General features: G+C 39.4%; 1 protein-coding gene and 1 long non-coding RNA gene across 2 annotated transcripts in view; one reads left to right on the top strand and one right to left on the bottom strand.

Moving 5' to 3' along the window:
* The window catches only part of LOC106868985 (actin-related protein 2/3 complex subunit 2), a 48,218-nt gene that overhangs the window by 745 nt on the left and 29,973 nt on the right, over positions 1–17,500 (bottom strand). Inside the window, exons 2-10 of the mRNA XM_089343391.1 lie at positions 15,676–15,710; positions 14,064–14,122; positions 11,650–11,703; positions 10,348–10,393; positions 9,209–9,395; positions 8,165–8,258; positions 5,660–5,786; positions 3,825–3,925; positions 2,258–2,358 (exon numbers count right to left, since the gene is read on the bottom strand). Of these exons, the coding sequence (XP_089199517.1) occupies positions 2,258–2,358; positions 3,825–3,925; positions 5,660–5,786; positions 8,165–8,258; positions 9,209–9,395; positions 10,348–10,393; positions 11,650–11,703; positions 14,064–14,122; positions 15,676–15,710 (804 nt within the window). The remainder of the gene's footprint in view (positions 1–2,257; positions 2,359–3,824; positions 3,926–5,659; positions 5,787–8,164; positions 8,259–9,208; positions 9,396–10,347; positions 10,394–11,649; positions 11,704–14,063; positions 14,123–15,675; positions 15,711–17,500) is intronic.
* LOC149130889 (uncharacterized) overlaps positions 1–17,500 on the top strand; it is a 38,292-nt gene that overhangs the window by 11,832 nt on the left and 8,960 nt on the right. The gene's annotated exons all lie outside the window — the stretch shown is intronic.

The following is a 17,500-nucleotide window of genomic DNA, read 5'->3' as shown; positions in this document are numbered from 1 at the left end:
TGTGTGTAGTGCCCAGTAGTGCAATTTTCTGTATGTTAAATACATTTGTAAGTCCTGGTGTTTTTGTTATGTATTTGTTTGAATATTTTTTTTATTATACCTAAGGCACCTACTATGATAGGAATTGTTTCTGGTTTTAGATTCCACATTCGAGTTACCTCTATTTCCAGGTCTTTGTATTTTGAAAGTTTTTCCATTTCTTTTAGAGAGACGTTGTCATCTGCTGGTATTGATACATCAATTAGAAAGCATTTTTTTCCTTCATGATCTTTGACAACTATATCTGGTCTATTGGCCATCATCATCATCATCATCAATATTATTATTATTAGATAGAGGGGTGAGTTCTTTACTTTTGTATACGATTGCCACAATCCGTCACTAAGGTAAACATAGCTGACGTAATCCATCACTATGGCCAACTTAATGACAAAAAGCGCAACTCGAAAGTAACTTATTTATTTTCGCTTCGAACGATATATTTCGGCATCTTGCGTGCCTTCAACAGGTTCAAAATTTTGAACCTGTTGAAGGCACGCAAGATGCCGAAATATTGTTGTTCAAAGCACCAATAGATAAGTTATTTTTGAGTTGTGCTTTATTATTATTATTATTATTATTTTGATAGTTTTATGTGAGTTTCTAATACCCCACTGTGTTCCTGAAGTGTGCACAGTAGTGTGTGTTCTTACTTTTGTAGGGGTTAGAGGAGTATACACTCACGCTGTTAGTGTACAATTTTTATCTATGTATGTATGTATGTATGCCTGCATGCGTATATGTAAGAGAATTGTTAGTGAGGGATTATTAATCTGGACAAAACACTTGAAAAACTCTCTTAGAACACCAGGTTTACAATATTGTTTAAAAAAGTAAAGAACTCTGCGATTCTTGTGGTAGGGTCCGAGGTCAGAGTTCATCACCATTCTATTTAGTAAATCCATGGTTGTGTTCCAGTTATACTGGCTTTTACACAAAGTGGTATACAACACAAGATGTAAATAATGGTCATTACATTTTTTTTCTTTATTGTAGTAAATTTGACTTACATCTGTTTCGAGTCTTTGTTGATAGGTTTACTCAATCAGGAAGCCTATCAATAACAAATCTATGATTACTGGAAACAAATGTATGTCAAATTAACTACAATGAAGAAAAATATATATTTTAAATGACTGACACAGAAAACAGAGTGTAACTAGCTGGATTCCATATCAATCCTTTAAAATATACCCAACGTGCACCTAGGAATTCCTGATGTAGATCCAGCAATGAAAGTGCAGTAATGCAGATGACACCTGGCAGTCATAAGTGGTGAACGTGCTTTGCAGACACACTACCTGAGACTTACCTGAAACAAGGTTTGGATAATTCATTTTAAGGTCTCCTTTCTAAACCTTAATTTTAAATTCTAAATTTAACACACACACACACACACATATATGTATGTATGTCATCATAATCATCACCATCATTGTTTAACATCTGCTTTCCATGCTGGCATGGGTTGGATGGTTTGACATGGAGCTGGCTAGCAGGGAGCTCTCCAAACCCCAGCTGTCTGTCGTTGTTGTTGTTGTTGTTCTACAGCTAGATGTCCTTCCTAACATCAACCACTTAACAGAGTGTTCTGGGTGCCTTTTACATTCCACTGGCATGGGTGCATTTAAGCAGCCCTGGAACAGGTGTGCTAATGCAGCACTAGCATTGGTGCTTATGAAGGGGCACCAGCACCAGATTCCGTTGCCTGTTCTGGCATGGTTTCTCTAGCCGGATGCCCTTCCTAGTCCCGTACACTCCATAGAGTGTACTGGGTTCCTTTAATGTGACACCAGCACAAGTCCTTTTTATGTGGCACCAGCACTGTTATCAATTCTGCTGTGGCGGACAGGTGTTCACGAGTACAGCAAAGCACCAGATACCTCAGTCCATAGTCAACTCCTTCATAAGGCTCAGTGTCATGTGACTGGCCTTCAGTACTTCGTCCCATATATTCCCGGGTCTCCCTCTCCCACAAGTTCCATCTACTTTAAGCAATTGGCACTTCTGTATGCAACTGTCTACATCCATATGCACGACATCTGAAAATCTTACAAGTTTACAAAGATATATACATCATTATTTCAATCCTTGCTATTTTGTGTGCATATAATGAATTTGTAAAATATTTAAATAAAACCCTCATCAAGAAAAAAACCCAAAAAAAAAACCCCAAACTTCCAAGGAAAGCAAAAATTAAATACACGCAAATACTTACGAAATGGTTTTCTTCTCAACTACTTTAGGTTCCGGCCGGGCTCTGTTCAACACTTTGAGAAAATCAGAGGTTTTTGCTCGCATTCTTGAGTGAATATATGCCTGTTTGGAGATGGAGGAATGCGGAAAGAAAATGGATATATGAATAGGGAGAAGGCAGAACAATACAAAACACACACACACACATTATACATAGCAGAGGCTCAATTTATCCTATGTTGATTGCTTCCATTACGGTCACATATTGCAATGAACTACATCTACCAGCATTATGATGGCTCTCTGAGCCTCCAGAAACAGCTGTTGGACTTACTGCTATATTTAATATATCTAATTTGTTTATCTGCATAGTTGCCTCCATTCTATACCATCATTTTCACATCATCTATGTATATATTTTTATGAATAACAAGCAGAAGTTACAGAGTGACTCAAGAGCCAACAGTTTCATGCACTGGCACTTATCAGAGTGGTTTGAAATCAAGAGGATTTCATTTATATCCCAGCCATAATGGTGGTTGTGTGGTAAAAAGGCACAGGCATGACTGTGCGGTAAGAAGCTTTCTTCCTAACTACATGGTTCTGGTTTCAATCCCACTATGTGGGACCTTGGGCAAACCAACGCCTTGTCAGTGGATTTGGTGGACAGAAACTGAAAGAAGCCCATAATATATGTGTGAGTGTGTGTCCCTCATCACAGCTTCTCAACTAGTGTTGGTCTGTTTGTCTCTGTAACTTAGTGGTTTAGCAAAAGGGACTGATAGAATAAGGACCAGGCTTAAAATGAAAATAAGTACTGGTGTTGATTCATTCAACTAAAAATGAGTGCCGATGCATGAAACTCTCATCCCTCAAGTCACTCTGTAACTTCAGCCAATTAATGATAACACTGTGTAACAAAATTTTAATCTTTTTTTGCCTTTTGTCAGTAAGTGTTATTTCCTATCTGCTTTTCTCTAGAAATCAAAGGAAATGACTGCTATTCCCTTCATCCTGTGCTTTTCTGACCTGGACATCAATGCTTTGAAACAAACTGACCTATTTCCCGTTACATATCGCACAGTGAGTTGCTGAAGCAGAAATATCGTTATAGTAAATACTCTGTTCAGACCTTAATCACTTGAGCATGTCCCTTAGTGGCTGACAATATCTGCTTCTCTGATGATGAGCAGGAGTATTTGTGGGGAGCATCATGGCCATCTGTTGAGAGGGATTCTTTGGGGTTTGAATAAGAAAAGCAAAATTTGAAGGAAACATGAACCATTTTTCGTACTTTCTAGGGGATAAACAAATTGGAAATAACAATTGATACTTAAGAACAAAAATCATGCTACACAGTATAATATATATATATATATATATATATATATATATATATACATATATATATATATATACACTCATGTCTTGAATTCTATTTTCCTTTTTGTATTACCAAACCTAGATACCAACATCTAACTAGAAGTATCCAATAAAATCAATGGTCTATCCCAGAATTCATTGCTCTCACTAACTTCCTTTACACATTAATCATCCAGAGGAGGAGAGAGAGAGATGGCAGTGCTCACCTTGGAACATTTAATATGGTAGTGCAGATAATCTCTCAATGTGTGGATCAAGTTAATGGTATTACCTCGGCTGCTGTCGTTTGTGTGACGTGGGAAAAGAACTGAAGAAAAGAAAAAAAAAAAATAATAAGCACCAGCAACAACACAATCATCATCATCATATTGTCTTTTATATCATGTATTAATGGATGAATATCAAAGGTTATAAATTTCCAATGGATCACTCATTAGATTATCAACATGGGAGTATTGTGTAACATAGGCAGAATAAATATCACAAGGTATTTTATATCTGGTGCACCAATTTATTAGCACATTAAGCATACATACACAATGCACTCATTATCCATAAACATCCGCTTTCCATGCTGGCGAGCTACACCATGTTCTAGTTTGTATGTATGTATTCTTCTTCTATTTGTTTCAGTCATTTGACTGCACCTTTGGTCAAGCAAATCGACCCCAGGGCTCATTCTTTGTAAGCCTAGTACTTAATCTATTGGTCTCTTTTGCCGAACCACTAAGTGACGGAGACGTAAACACACCAGCATCGGTTGTCAAGCGATGTTGGGGGGGGACACTTCACGTCTGGCTGTACAGCCTTTTTGCTTGTTTGTTTATCCACCGTTTCGTTTTCCTGTCTTGTTTTCCGTCCGCCACTATCCTTCACGAAAATGATTTAATTTGTGTCCATGGGAAGAACCGTTTCAACGATGCGTACTGCCTTAATTCTTCGAAACGCCGGTGTTTTAATGGTGGCAGCTGATGAAGGAGATGTTTCTATGTGGCTTGCTTGCTTGTTGTACCTTGTTTATCATTTTGTCCATGTTCTTTTGCCACGTCATGTACCCAGTTATGTATCTATGTGTATATGTAGATGAAGGTATGTACATACATGTACATATATATGCATATACTCATATATTGTTTGTGTGTATATATATACGACAGGCTTCTTTCAATTTCCATCTACCAAATCCACTCAAGGCTTTGGTCGGCCAGAGGCTATAGTAGAAGACACTTGCCCAAGGTGCCATGCAGTGGGACTGAACCCAGAACCATGTAGTTGGTAAGCAAGCTACTTACCACACAGCCACTCCTGTGCCTTTGTGTGTGTGTGTGTGTGTGTGTGTGTGTATACACACTAAAAATGTAGACATCTCAACATTTATGAATGTGGTGACTTTCAGCCTAAACTAACTGAATGTTTGATATTCTAGTTTAGTTTCTCTGCAAACGGGCCAAAATGGACATAGAATTAAATGGAAATTCTGTGTTGTGAGGATTGTCCTGCTATTTTCTGTTGTTCTTTTGATGATATTGAAGTGGTTTTAGTCTTACTCCAACCATATTTGGCATTAATTCAAATGGAACTATTGCAACTCACTGAAATAAAATTTCTACTTCATTAATTGCAATTAAATGGAAAAAAGAAAAATTAGTTTCATCAAAATTGTGTGGTAAGAAGCTTGCTTCTGAATTGGTTCTGGGTTCAATCCCACTGCATGGTGCCTTGGGAAAGTGTCTTGGGCCAACATTAATTCCACGTGAAATTTCATGTGGCTCCAGTCCACTCAGCTGACAAAAATGAGTAATCTTGCAACGGATTGGCGTCCCATCCAGGTGGGGAATATACACGACATGAAACTGGGAAACCAGCCCTTATGAATCGCTATGATTCGAGAAGGAAGAAGGTAACTTACTGCCCAGTCCAGGAAATGAAATCATGAGTCCAATGCCCTAACCACTAGGTCACATGCCATCACAGAACATTGGATGCAGGTAGGGAAGTACTGAGAGGTGAAGAAGTCATACAAAGGAATATATTAGCTTACCAAATGTTATATAGCCAATATTGTCTCCGACTGAAGCGTCCGTGTTCTGCAGCTCTTGTGGCGGGTTTTTGTGACTGAACAGCACTTGAGGAGCCTGTTGGTATTTGCGGCGGCCTTCTTTGAACTCCTGTCGAGCAAATAATGAAAAACTGAGGTTAATTTTTTTTTAACCCTTTAGCATTTAAACCAGTCATATCCAGCCAAAGTGTTCTGTTGTATCATCAAACTGGCCAGATCTGGCCTCTCACAGCAACCCTACAATATCATTCTAAAAATTAGCAATTCTCTCTTCAAAATCTCAAGGCTACAACATAATGCATAATTAATGTAAAACAGTGAGGTTAAATAAGCAGTACTTCTGACAGAATAATGTGAATGTTAAAGAGTTAAAGAATAGAACTGGGTTCTATTATTGGCTGCAAGGGCCCAGCACAAAATATAACAAGGTGTTCGGATCAAGTGAATAAGGGAAATGAACAAAAATGATAAAAAAACAAAGTTATCTGTGTACCTTGTTGACACCTCACGAATTTTCATGAATTGAACTCAATGAATTCGGTCCATGAATTGAACTCACTACCTCATGGTTGTGAACCCGTAGCTCAGAAATGAGCGAGTCTTTCTAGCTCAAACCATTACTTCTCTGCATTGAGAGGTCACAGCTCTGGTACTACAGAGATGTGATTAAAATGTTACAGAAAAGACAGATTCTTCAAGCCAGGCCGGAGACCTTAGGGTAGAACACAAGCAAAATGGTTGGATTAATGTTCATAGTCTCAGTTGGTGCCATTTGGGAATCCAGCCAGAAAGTGTAAGGATGCTTGCTTCTGATAGGACCCTATGGAGGAGGTGCTTGAGTACTTAACCCTTATGACCTTCCCAAGAACAGCAAGAGGAGAAGATGACTGGATGAATAGATAAATAAACCGAAAGATAGATTATAGCTCTGGTACTACAGACATGATTGGAATATCACAGGAAAATAGTGCAAGACAGATTCTACAAGCTGAACCAATCCACAGGAGACCAAGAACAAAATAGTTGAATAATATCCATCGTTTCATTTAGTCACATTTGGAAATCCAGCTAGAAAGTCCAATGATGATTGCTTCTGATAGGACCCTATCAGAGGAAGTGCTTGAGGACTCCATCCCAACAACTCTGCAAGAAACAGTGGGAGGAGAAGATGGATGGATGAAAATAAGGAGCTGAAATACCACAAGTCTGATGCTTTAAAGATTCTGTTAATCCACCATCCTTATCTTTCCAACAACAATCTTTGGCACCTGTTTGAATTCCACATGTCTAACACATGTGGACATGCTTACAAACTCAAAAAAGGACAACACAGCACACATCATCATCATCATCATCATCATTTAACATCCGTTTTCTATGCTAGCATGGGTTGGACGATTTGACTGAGGACTGGCAAACCAGATGGCTACACCAGGCCCCAATCTGATCTGGCAGAGTTTCTACAGCTGGATGCCCTTCCTAACGCCAACCACTCCGAGAGTGTAGTGGGTGCTTTCACGTGCTACTGGCACAAGGGGCAGTTAGGCGGTACTGGCAACGGCCACGCTCAAAATGGTGTATTTTACGTGCCACCTGCACAAGAGCCAGTCCAGCAGCACTAGCAACGACCTCGCTCAAATGCTTTTTCACGTGCCACCAGCACAAGTGCCAGTAAGGCAACGCTGGTAACGATCACGCTCAAATGGTGCTATTTACACGCCACTGGCACAGAAGCCAGACTTAAGTAAACATTTTTTCACACTCAGAATTGCTGAAGCATGGAATAAACGACCCAGATCAATTGATAGACGTCAGGACACAACATCCTTCAAAACTTCCTTGCTTCACCAACAGGACACCTGATGTGTCCCCACAACTTGTTGTTTTAAAGGTCTCCTCCACTGTTCCCTTCTTGTGCATTAATCTATGTACTGCCCATGCACCTTTGGCTACTTTTTCTCATGAGTTTAGTGCACCTGAGCACTGTATAGCATAAGTTCATTATTATTTTAAAATTTGAAGGAATTGGGTTAATCAGTTCCAGTTAATTAAATCCAGTTACTGACTGGTACTTCACAGACCTTGGAAAGATGAAAGGTAAAGTTGATCTGGGTGAAATTTGAACTCTCAATGTAAAAAAACTAAAGCAAATATTGCAGGGATTTGGTTTGGTGCCTCTATCACTTTGCCAATTCACTACCAATTTCTGACAAATCCTAAGTTGGAATTTGTGTGTGTGTGTGTGATGCTGATTTCTTTACTGCCAACAAGGGGACAAACAAGGACAAAGGGATTAAGTCGATTATATCGACCCCAGTGCGTAACTGGTACTTAATTTATCGACCCCAAAAGGATGAAAGGCAAAGTTGACCACGGCGGATTTTGAACTCAGAACGTAGCGGCAGACAAAATACGGCTAAGCATTTCGCCTGGCGTGCAAACTTTTCTGCCAGCTCACCGCCTTTGTGTGTGTGATGCTGCCCTTACCTGCATAAACACTTTGCCAATGATGATGTCAGAATCATCCTTAAAGACTGTGCTGAAGATTACTGTCACTCGATCCTTCTGTGCATCTATGTACCTGGAAAGATAAAACATGAAAAAAAAATTTGGAAATAGAAACAGCAATGAAATAATATCTGATAACAACAACAACAGTAACAAAATGTGAGAAGTCAAAATGGAAGTCTTTAAGTGGTTTATCAATCTGCTAGAAATTGTAGCCAAATCCACCCTAACCTCTCCTCATATGCATAATGCAGTCATAGATATCATCCTCATCATCATCATCTTTCCTTGCTTTCATAGGTCAGATGGAATTTGTTGAGGTGGATTTCCCATGTCCAGATACCTTTCCTGTCACCAACCCTCACCTGTTTCCAAGCAAGGAGTAATACTCCCAAGGCCAGACGTGTTTTTACAGTAGATTGGAAGCAACGGGCACTGTTTGCATGACAAGGACATTTTACAACTGTCGCACGAAATCAACACAAAGTAACAACACACACACACACACACACACACGCGCGCGCATGTACACAAGAGGCTTCTTTCAGTTTCCACTTATCAAATCCATTCACAAGGCTTTGGTTGGCCGGGGGCTATAGTAGAAGACATTTGTCACACAGTGAGACAGAACCTGGAACCATGTGGTTCGGAAGCAAACTTCTTACCACACAGCCACACCTGTGCCTATAAAATGATAGAATGTCTCTAATCTTAGGTTTCCTTGTTGAGGGTTCACCTGGAGCTAAACAATAACGAAGCAATGAAGGGCCCCTCTATATGAGTGGTTTTCAATCAGGGTCAACATGATCTTTAGGGGTCCAGGTAAATACAGGCCACTGGCATTAGGTATGACTGCAATTTCACTTGGCTTGACAGGTTTTCTCAAAAACGTTAAGATTTAGTAAATAGGGACCAAGAGCTAAAATGGATTGACCAGGTTTGAGTGCACATCATCCGTTACATTGTGGGCTGACCAACCCTTTATGAAAATAAAAAGAGGATCTCAAAGAAGCAGGAACTTACATGGTTTCTTCATCTCGGTAATGAATGACAGCCCTTTTATGTCCAGACTCGCCCCTCTCCTGAAACTGAAAGTACTTCTCAAAAACTGATGCAAAGCAATTCCTCTTGAGGAGGGCAGCTGCCTTGATGACTTCTTCATAGTCAGAGGGAATGTTCTCCAGGTCATAGAGTAATGATATATTGTAGCCTAAATAGTAAATACAACAAGATTAAAAATCAAAATGGTGAAGAGAAAATGCATCAACAACAATTCTAAGCACAAAGCCTGAAATTTTGTGGAGAAAGGGACCAACCCCAGCATGCAACTGGTACTTGTTTTATTGAGCCCAAAAGTATGAAGGGTAAAGTCAACCTCAGTGGAAAGTGGTTTGTGTTAGGGTGGGTATCCAGTCATAGAAACCCAGTCAAAACTGAGACATTGGAGCAAAATGTGGCCCCGTGATCCATTGGATCTTGCCGATCCACGCAACCCATGCCAGCAAGGAACAAGGATGTTAAAAGATGATGATGATAATACATCAGCTGTAGGCAGGCTTGTGTGGTAAGAACCTTGATTCCTAATCACATGGTTCTGTGTTCAGTCCCACTGCATGGCACCATCAGCAAGCATCTTCTACTATAGCCCCAGGCTGACCAGTCTTGAGAGTGGATTTTGTAGATGGAAACTGAGAGAAGCTCATCATATGTTTATGTATGTGTGTGTGTGTTTCTCTTATCTACTTTTTATTTGTTTCAGTCATTTGACTGTGTCCACGCTGGGGCACCACCTTGAAGGGTTTTTAGTTAAACAAATCGACCCCAGGACTTATCTTTTAAAGTCTAGTACTTATTCTATTGTCCCTTTTGCCTAACCACTAAGTTACAGGGATGTAAACACACCAACACCGGTTGTCAAATGGTGGTGGGGGACAAATATACACAAAAACACACACACATAGGTGCATGTGCGGCTGTGTGGTAAGAAGCTTGCTTCCCAACAACATGATTCTGGGTACCTTGGCCAAGTATCTTCTACTATGGTCTTGGGCCAACCAAAGCCTTGTGAGTAGATTTGGTCGACAGAAACTGAAAGAAGCCCATCGTAAATAAGAAACTTGGAGAGCATTTGTAAACCTTCAACAGAACTTTAGGGTACTGACCTTCTTCTGGATCTGTTAAATAATCTCCATATTCTCGCCGAATAAGCTGTAAAAGAGATAATAATAATAATAATAATAATAATAATAATAATGATAATCTTTCTACTATAGGCACAAGGTACTTAATTTATTGACCCTGAAAGGATGAAAGGTAAAGTCGACCTTGGTAGAATTTCAATTTAGAACATATGGCATTTCCATATTTTGCCAACTAAAATAGCTCCCCACCCCAAGCAAGTTTGCTTAGTGAGGAGGGTTACCAGAAATCCAGCAGGACAAAAGTAATACATGTCAAAAGGATGAATGAACCCAAAATAAGGGCAACAACTATCTGACAATAGTGCAGGGACTTAGAAATTCCGAGTTAGTGTTTGGCAAGCTGTCAGACCACAGGGGGCAAGGCAAATCCTTAGCCTTTGTTATAGCATGTCTATAAAAGAAGGCGCTAAATGGGGTAAAAACCCCCTTCAGTTATGACTGACCAAGGGATTGCAGTCAAAAGGTTACCCTCCAAGGCACAAGTCTAAGGAAGGTTGTTTTTGGAAGAACAGTGGTCACCCATGCATACCATCCTCTCCTCTCCACACCACCAATGTTGTCCAAGGGAAAGGCAAAGACCTCTATAGCTTGGCACCAGTGATGTCGCAACTCATTTCTACAGCTGAGTGAATGGGAACAACATGAAATAAAGTGTCTTGCTCAAGAAAACAACAGACAGAGCGGTCCGGGATTCGAACTCACTACCTCATGATAGTGAGCCCAATGCTCTAACCACTGAGCCATGTGCCTTCACAGAGAGGTGGCACTATTAAGGCGGCGAGCTCGCAGAAACGTTAGCACGCCGGGTGAAATGCTTCGCGGTATTTCATCTGCCGTCACGTTCTGAGTTCAAATTCCGCCGAGGTTGGCTTTGCCTTTCATCCTTTCGGGGGTCGATAAATTAAGTACCAGTTACGCACTGGGGTCGATGTAATCGACTTAATCCCTTTGTCTGTCCTTGTTTGTCCCCTCTACGTTTAGGATGAAAGGATGAACGGCACAGTTGGGATTTGAGTTCAGAATCCAGAAAGCAGGAATTAATCATCATCAAATCATTATTTAACATCAGTTTAACATGCCAGCATGGGTTGGATGGCTTGACTGAAGCTTGTAAGTCAGAAAACTGTCAGATATTATAAAGTACTCTCTCTCTGATGCCCTCAATCTGCCACCATCACTGCCACCACCTTATTTTATAAACTACCTGGTTATTCAGCAAATTATTGAAAATTCCAAGAAAGAGAAAAAAAAGACTCAACTTACCGCATCGGCACCATGTTCTTGAAGCTCTTTATAGAATTTAAGAGCAATACTGACCTGTAAAAGAAATAATAGGACAGATCAGTTATATATGAGAATGTGTGTGTGTGTAGTTAAAATGTAAGGGTAGAATTTTCCTTGCATTCTCATCTAAAATCTGTTGGGAAAATTTTTAATTTTGATTTCCAATTTCTTCTTATTTCCTAATTACATGTATATGTGTATGAGTGTGTGTGTGTGTGTATACCCACACTGCCATAAATGATATGCCTGACCAACAACCAAAGAACTCCACAACCTTTCGAGCACTCTTCATTCAAAACTCATCCTGACCTTCCCATTTATTCTTTGTATTCGATTCTCAGCATTCTTTACCTGCCACTTTCTGAATACATACCAAACATCCTGCTTTATTAAAAAATCTGCAAACTACTATAAAGGCACTCATCATACCAACACCATCCTGCCACACACGGAAGCGAAATGTACATATTATAACACTGTAACATATTATGTAACCTGATGAGGTTTCTTCTGCACTGTGGGGTACATTTGATTCCATTATATCGTTCCCCACCCACAAGGAAGTAGTGCAGACCTAAGCCAAAATGACTGTCATGCTAAATAAAGCTTACAGTACACTCTGTCTTTCCTATCATTTATTTAAAATATACTAAATATGCACCAAAGAATTCCTTATGCAGATCCTGCGATGAAAGTGCAGTACTGCGGATGATGCCCGGTAGCTGCATGTGGAGAACGTGCTCTCAAGGGACACTACTAGGGACATACCCTAAACAAGGTTTGGCTTCTACATTTTAAAGTATCCTATCTAAATTTTAATTTTAAACATAACCTTTATATATATCATTATCGTCGTTTAATGTCCGCTTTCCATGCTAGCATGGGTTGGACGATTTGACTGAGGACTGGTGAACCGGATGGCTGCACCAGGCTCCAATCTGATCTGGTGAGGTTTCTACAGCTGGATTCCCTTCCTAACGCCAACAACTCCAAGAGTACAGTGGGTGCTTTTTACGTGCCACTGGCATGGGGGCCAGTCAAGATGCAAACACACACACACTCACACACAAATATATATATATATATATATATATATATATATATACATACACACATAAATATATATATATATACTAGCAGTATAACCCGGCGCTGCTCGGGATTAAACTAGGATTATTAAATGATTAAGTCCTTTATTTCAAACCAAAATAAGTAACATCGACATCAGATTTGAGCGAAATCCGTTGAAATTGGTTTGGCTGAAAATGGTTTGCTGGCAATTTGATTCGGAAATCCCATAAGGAATCAGTTTATTTGTTATTTTCACTTATTGACTCTTTTTTTAAATGTTGCATTAGAGATCTGCATAGGAGAAGGTTGATCTGAAGGTTTGCATTGGAGTAACTTAGGAAAGCTTACCAACAACCTTAACCAAAAAATAAGGAGCCTGTCCCTTCTATGTTAACCCTAACCCTAACCCTAACTCTGACCCTAAAACCGTAACCCTAACCGTAACACCCTAGTGGAAATCGTGCGGGTGTTAATCTGAAAAATTACCAAACCCTTTTTGTGGTCCGAAAAACGGGTTGGGGGTGGGGTGACTGACAAATTGTTACATACGTTTTTGTTTCATAGTTGTGAAATATAAACAAAACTCTTTCGCTCCCAAAGTAGTATATGTGCGTATGTGTGAGAGTGAGAGGGGGGAGAAAGATGAACGATTTAAAATAAATATATTTGAATTGTTGTGTGAGAAAGTATATATAATCTTATTACAGAATATAGTGTCTTTCAAAAACATCTTCTATTTGAAACTCTCTCATGTTTAAGAAAACAAATGCATTTTACTCCGTCTTCCTTCGCTACGTTTTCTTTCCTAATACGCTTTGTCTCCCTCTTCCACTTGTTCGTTCCTTTTCTTTTCTTTTGTTAGACGCTGTCTTGGTGAGAGAAATCTTTTTTTCCTTGGCCGCTTTGTCTCCCTCTCCCACTTTTTCATTTTAGACGCTTGGCAAACACTCTGTTTCTCCCCTTGTCACAAACACACTATTTCTTTCTTTCTCTCTCTCTTTCTTTCTTTCTCCCTCTCTTTCTTTCTTTCTCCCTCTCTCTCTCCTTCACGCGCGTACGCACAGACTTGACTTCGCCATGTCAACAAACTTCAAAATTGGTAAAAGTTTATCGATTTTTACAGCTATACGCGGGTGCCTCTGTGAGAAAAAGTTGACAAAAACACAGGTAGGGTCATGAACAATGTCCTCCTAAAATTGGAGCGACATGCGTGCTAATTTGTGGACGTGCATAACCCACATCACGTACACACACACACAAACATCTTGTGTTTTATAGATATTGATATACACACATTACACTATGACTAAATTGCTGCTTACTCTTATTTTAGTTTTCTGTTGGTCTGGGTTTGATATATGATAGAGGACCCCATCAAAATCTGAAATAAAAACAAGAGAAAGTTTGCTAATTAAATATTTCCTGTTGCAGAAAGAGAGAGAGAGAGAAAGAGAAAGGGAACGAGAGAGAGAGAAAGGGAACGAGAGAGGGAGAGAAAGGGAACGAGAGAGAGAGAGCGATTGAAAGAAAGAACAATTATGTAGAGGTATGGATTTATGGTTAAGAGTTCAATCCTTCTGCATATTAAAAAAAAACAATAACGAACTTATTGCATGCAGTGTTCAGGTGCACTACAACTCATCGGAAGAAGTTGTCAAAGTGGTGGCAGGCGACAAACACAAAAAGACACACACACACACACACACACATATATATACATGACAGGCTTCTTTCAGTCTCTGTCGATCGGATCCACTCCCAAAGCTTTGGTTGGCACAGGGCTATAGTAAAAGACACTTGTGCAAGGTGTCACATAGTATGACTGAACCCACAACCATGCTTGACAACTAGTGTTGGTGTGTTTATGGCCCCACAACTTAGTGGTTCAGCAAAACAAAACAACAGAAAAAGTACCAGGATTTAAAAAAAAAAAAAAAAAAACAAATATGTGGGTCAATTCGTTCAAAACTAAAACTTCTTCAAGGCAGTGCCCCAGCATGGGCTGTAGTCTAATAACTGAAACAGATAAACGATAAAACACACACACACACAGCTATCATGGGTTGTTCATGTGTATTTGTGTTGTGCCGAAAAACAAAATATGCCATGAAAACCATTTAAGGTAATTTCTAGAGAGAACCAAACTAAGCAGTTTCACTGATGTTCCAGTTGATCAGGACCTGCTTACCTCCCCTTCCCAATATGCTGGCAACCACTCCATAAAGAGTACTGGATGCTTTTTATGTGGCACCATAACAAGTGCACTTTTCCTGTGGCAACAATAAATTAGTCAATGAGGGGGTCTCTCAATTTATTATTGTGAGGAAGACAGGTGCTTGGAGACCAGTGGAATGTGGTTTGTAATTAGAATATTGAGGATAGCATGGACAATGTGTCTGATGAAGAAGTGATGACCCGGGTTGCAGTAAATAGGAAACTGCTTCATGAGATTAAGGGTCAAGCAACTGAAACTTTTTTTGGTCAAGCGATTGGAAAAGAGGGCCTGGAGAACCTATTGGTGACCAGAAAGATTGAATGGAAAAAGCAGTAGAGGAAGAAGGACAATATGGCTGTCACGCTTCATGAACTGGTTGGAAGAAAAAAGGCAGTAAACATTGGGAAGTGGAACTGTTACAGAAAACAAAGAACAGAGAATTGTGACAAGACATGGTTGCTCATGAGAGATGAGGATTCGAGTCTCTACATCTACACAGGAAAGTTAGATGGTTTGAAAAACGAGCTAGTTTTTTTATGGAGTTTCTCTATATGCCTCCATTGAAGTCTAATGTCGGCTCCGTACCGATTAGATAATACAGTCCTGCATTTAAGAGATGAGGAAATACAGAACTGTATTATCAAATCGGTATGGTTGCTCATGTCCGACATTCTTGACCATGGCACCTAAAAAAAACAAAAAAAACGAAGACAACTTACCTGCAATGGTCATATCAATATTCTCTGCTTTAACCCTGGAAGTAACAAAAATAGAACACCATTAAAATAAAAACCAAAAACAAAACATGCATGAATACAAATAAACAAAAGTATATAAACACACACACACGTTTGTGTGTGTGTGTGTGTGTATATATATATCTGTAAAAATATGTGACACTTATTTGGTGTCATACTTTTACAGATAAATTCCTCTATTTACATAATATCGAGGTCTCTTTCTTTCTTTTGTTGTCCTTTCTATCAATATATATATATATATATATATAGAGAGAGAGAGATAGAGATAAAAAAGGATAAAGAGAACAATGGCAAAGTTAGAAATATATTTTATGGATAAAGTCTTACAGCTGTTTCAGGCAAAATCCAATGTATCCCTTCATTGGAGACAGAAATAATAGAGGAATGGATTATTATAGCTGTAAGACTTTATCCATAAAATATACTGCTAACTTTGCCATTGTTCTCTTTATCCTTTTCTCTCTTTATACATACACACGCTAATACACGACCTATGTTATAATCCCCACTCTTGTTTATACAACGAATGGGGCAAAACTAGCCGGTATACAGCACTTACTCGGTATTACCTGTATCTTTGGGTTTGGTTGGATCCAATACCCTTCTTAACCTTATATATATATATATATATATATATATATATATCGTCATCATTATTTATGGTCTATTTTCCATGCTAGCATAAACCGAATAGTTTGGCAGGAGCTAACAAGTCAGAAGACTTGCCAAGTTCCAATCTCTGCTTTGATATGGTTTTTATGGCTGGATGCCTTTTTTGATGCCAACCACTTTACAGAGAGTACTGGGTGCATTTTATATGCCACTGGCATTAGAAAAGTCACCAAGTAACTCACAGGAAGAAACCTTTCAAATGAGGGGGGGGGGGTTGAATCGAGGGAGGTGGCTTTATGCCAGGTGATGAGCAAAAGAATGATAGAGAGAGAGAGAAACAAATATCTTGCTTAAAGGTGATCCGTGGTTACCCTCACTGGAGAAAAGATATAGTGGTGAAGATGGGACAGGGTGTGCTCCATGTCATATATATATATATATATATATATATATATATATATATATATATATATATATATATATATATGTAAGAACGACCGTGAGAACCCAAAAGGAGAAATGGTGACGAATGGAAAAACAGGGCTCCTTTTATTAAACGCGTCACACGGTCGAACACAAAAATATATCAAATGATATACATATGTTATACTTCGATAACATAGTGAATTCGTAAATGGCCAGTAAGGAAGACGATAAAGATGAATAACCGTAATATTTATTGTAGCATTAAAATGTATGTCTGTGTGTGAGTGTATGCGACATAATGAAAACACAATAAAAGACAGGCCGTCGTGTAAAGAAAAGAGTGTGTAAGTGATACATGTATGTGTGAGATACAGCAGATAGAAAAAGAGTCAGTAACACGTGTGAGCATTTATACCAGTTCTTAGAGTACACAGTGGTATGTGTCTGTATGTAAGAAGTTGAGGCGTGTGGGGAAGAGCGATCACTCGTGATGTTAGGGCTTCCATGCCAAGCCGGGTTCTTGTATACAGATGTTCCTCGCAGGCTGGGTTCTTGTCTGTTGTCTATCGTGGCGAAGGTGAATCGCACAAACAGAGTTAGAAGTTCTGCGGTAGTTTTGGTTAGCTGGTGTACGTAGAAGTCATGTTGACGCTGTTGGTGACGCTGGTAGTAGTAGTGTTGTGTTGACTGGCGGCGAATCTTGTAGTTCGTATTTGAAGTGGTGTTGACGCTGGCGGTGACGATG

Source organism: Octopus bimaculoides, chromosome 27, assembly GCF_046866305.1.
Source record: "Octopus bimaculoides isolate indiv1 chromosome 27, ASM4686630v1, whole genome shotgun sequence".
NCBI classification, from domain to species: Eukaryota; Metazoa; Mollusca; class Cephalopoda; order Octopoda; family Octopodidae; genus Octopus; species Octopus bimaculoides.
Note: the sequence above shows the minus strand (reverse complement) of the source record. Positions and strands in the feature narration are given on the sequence as shown.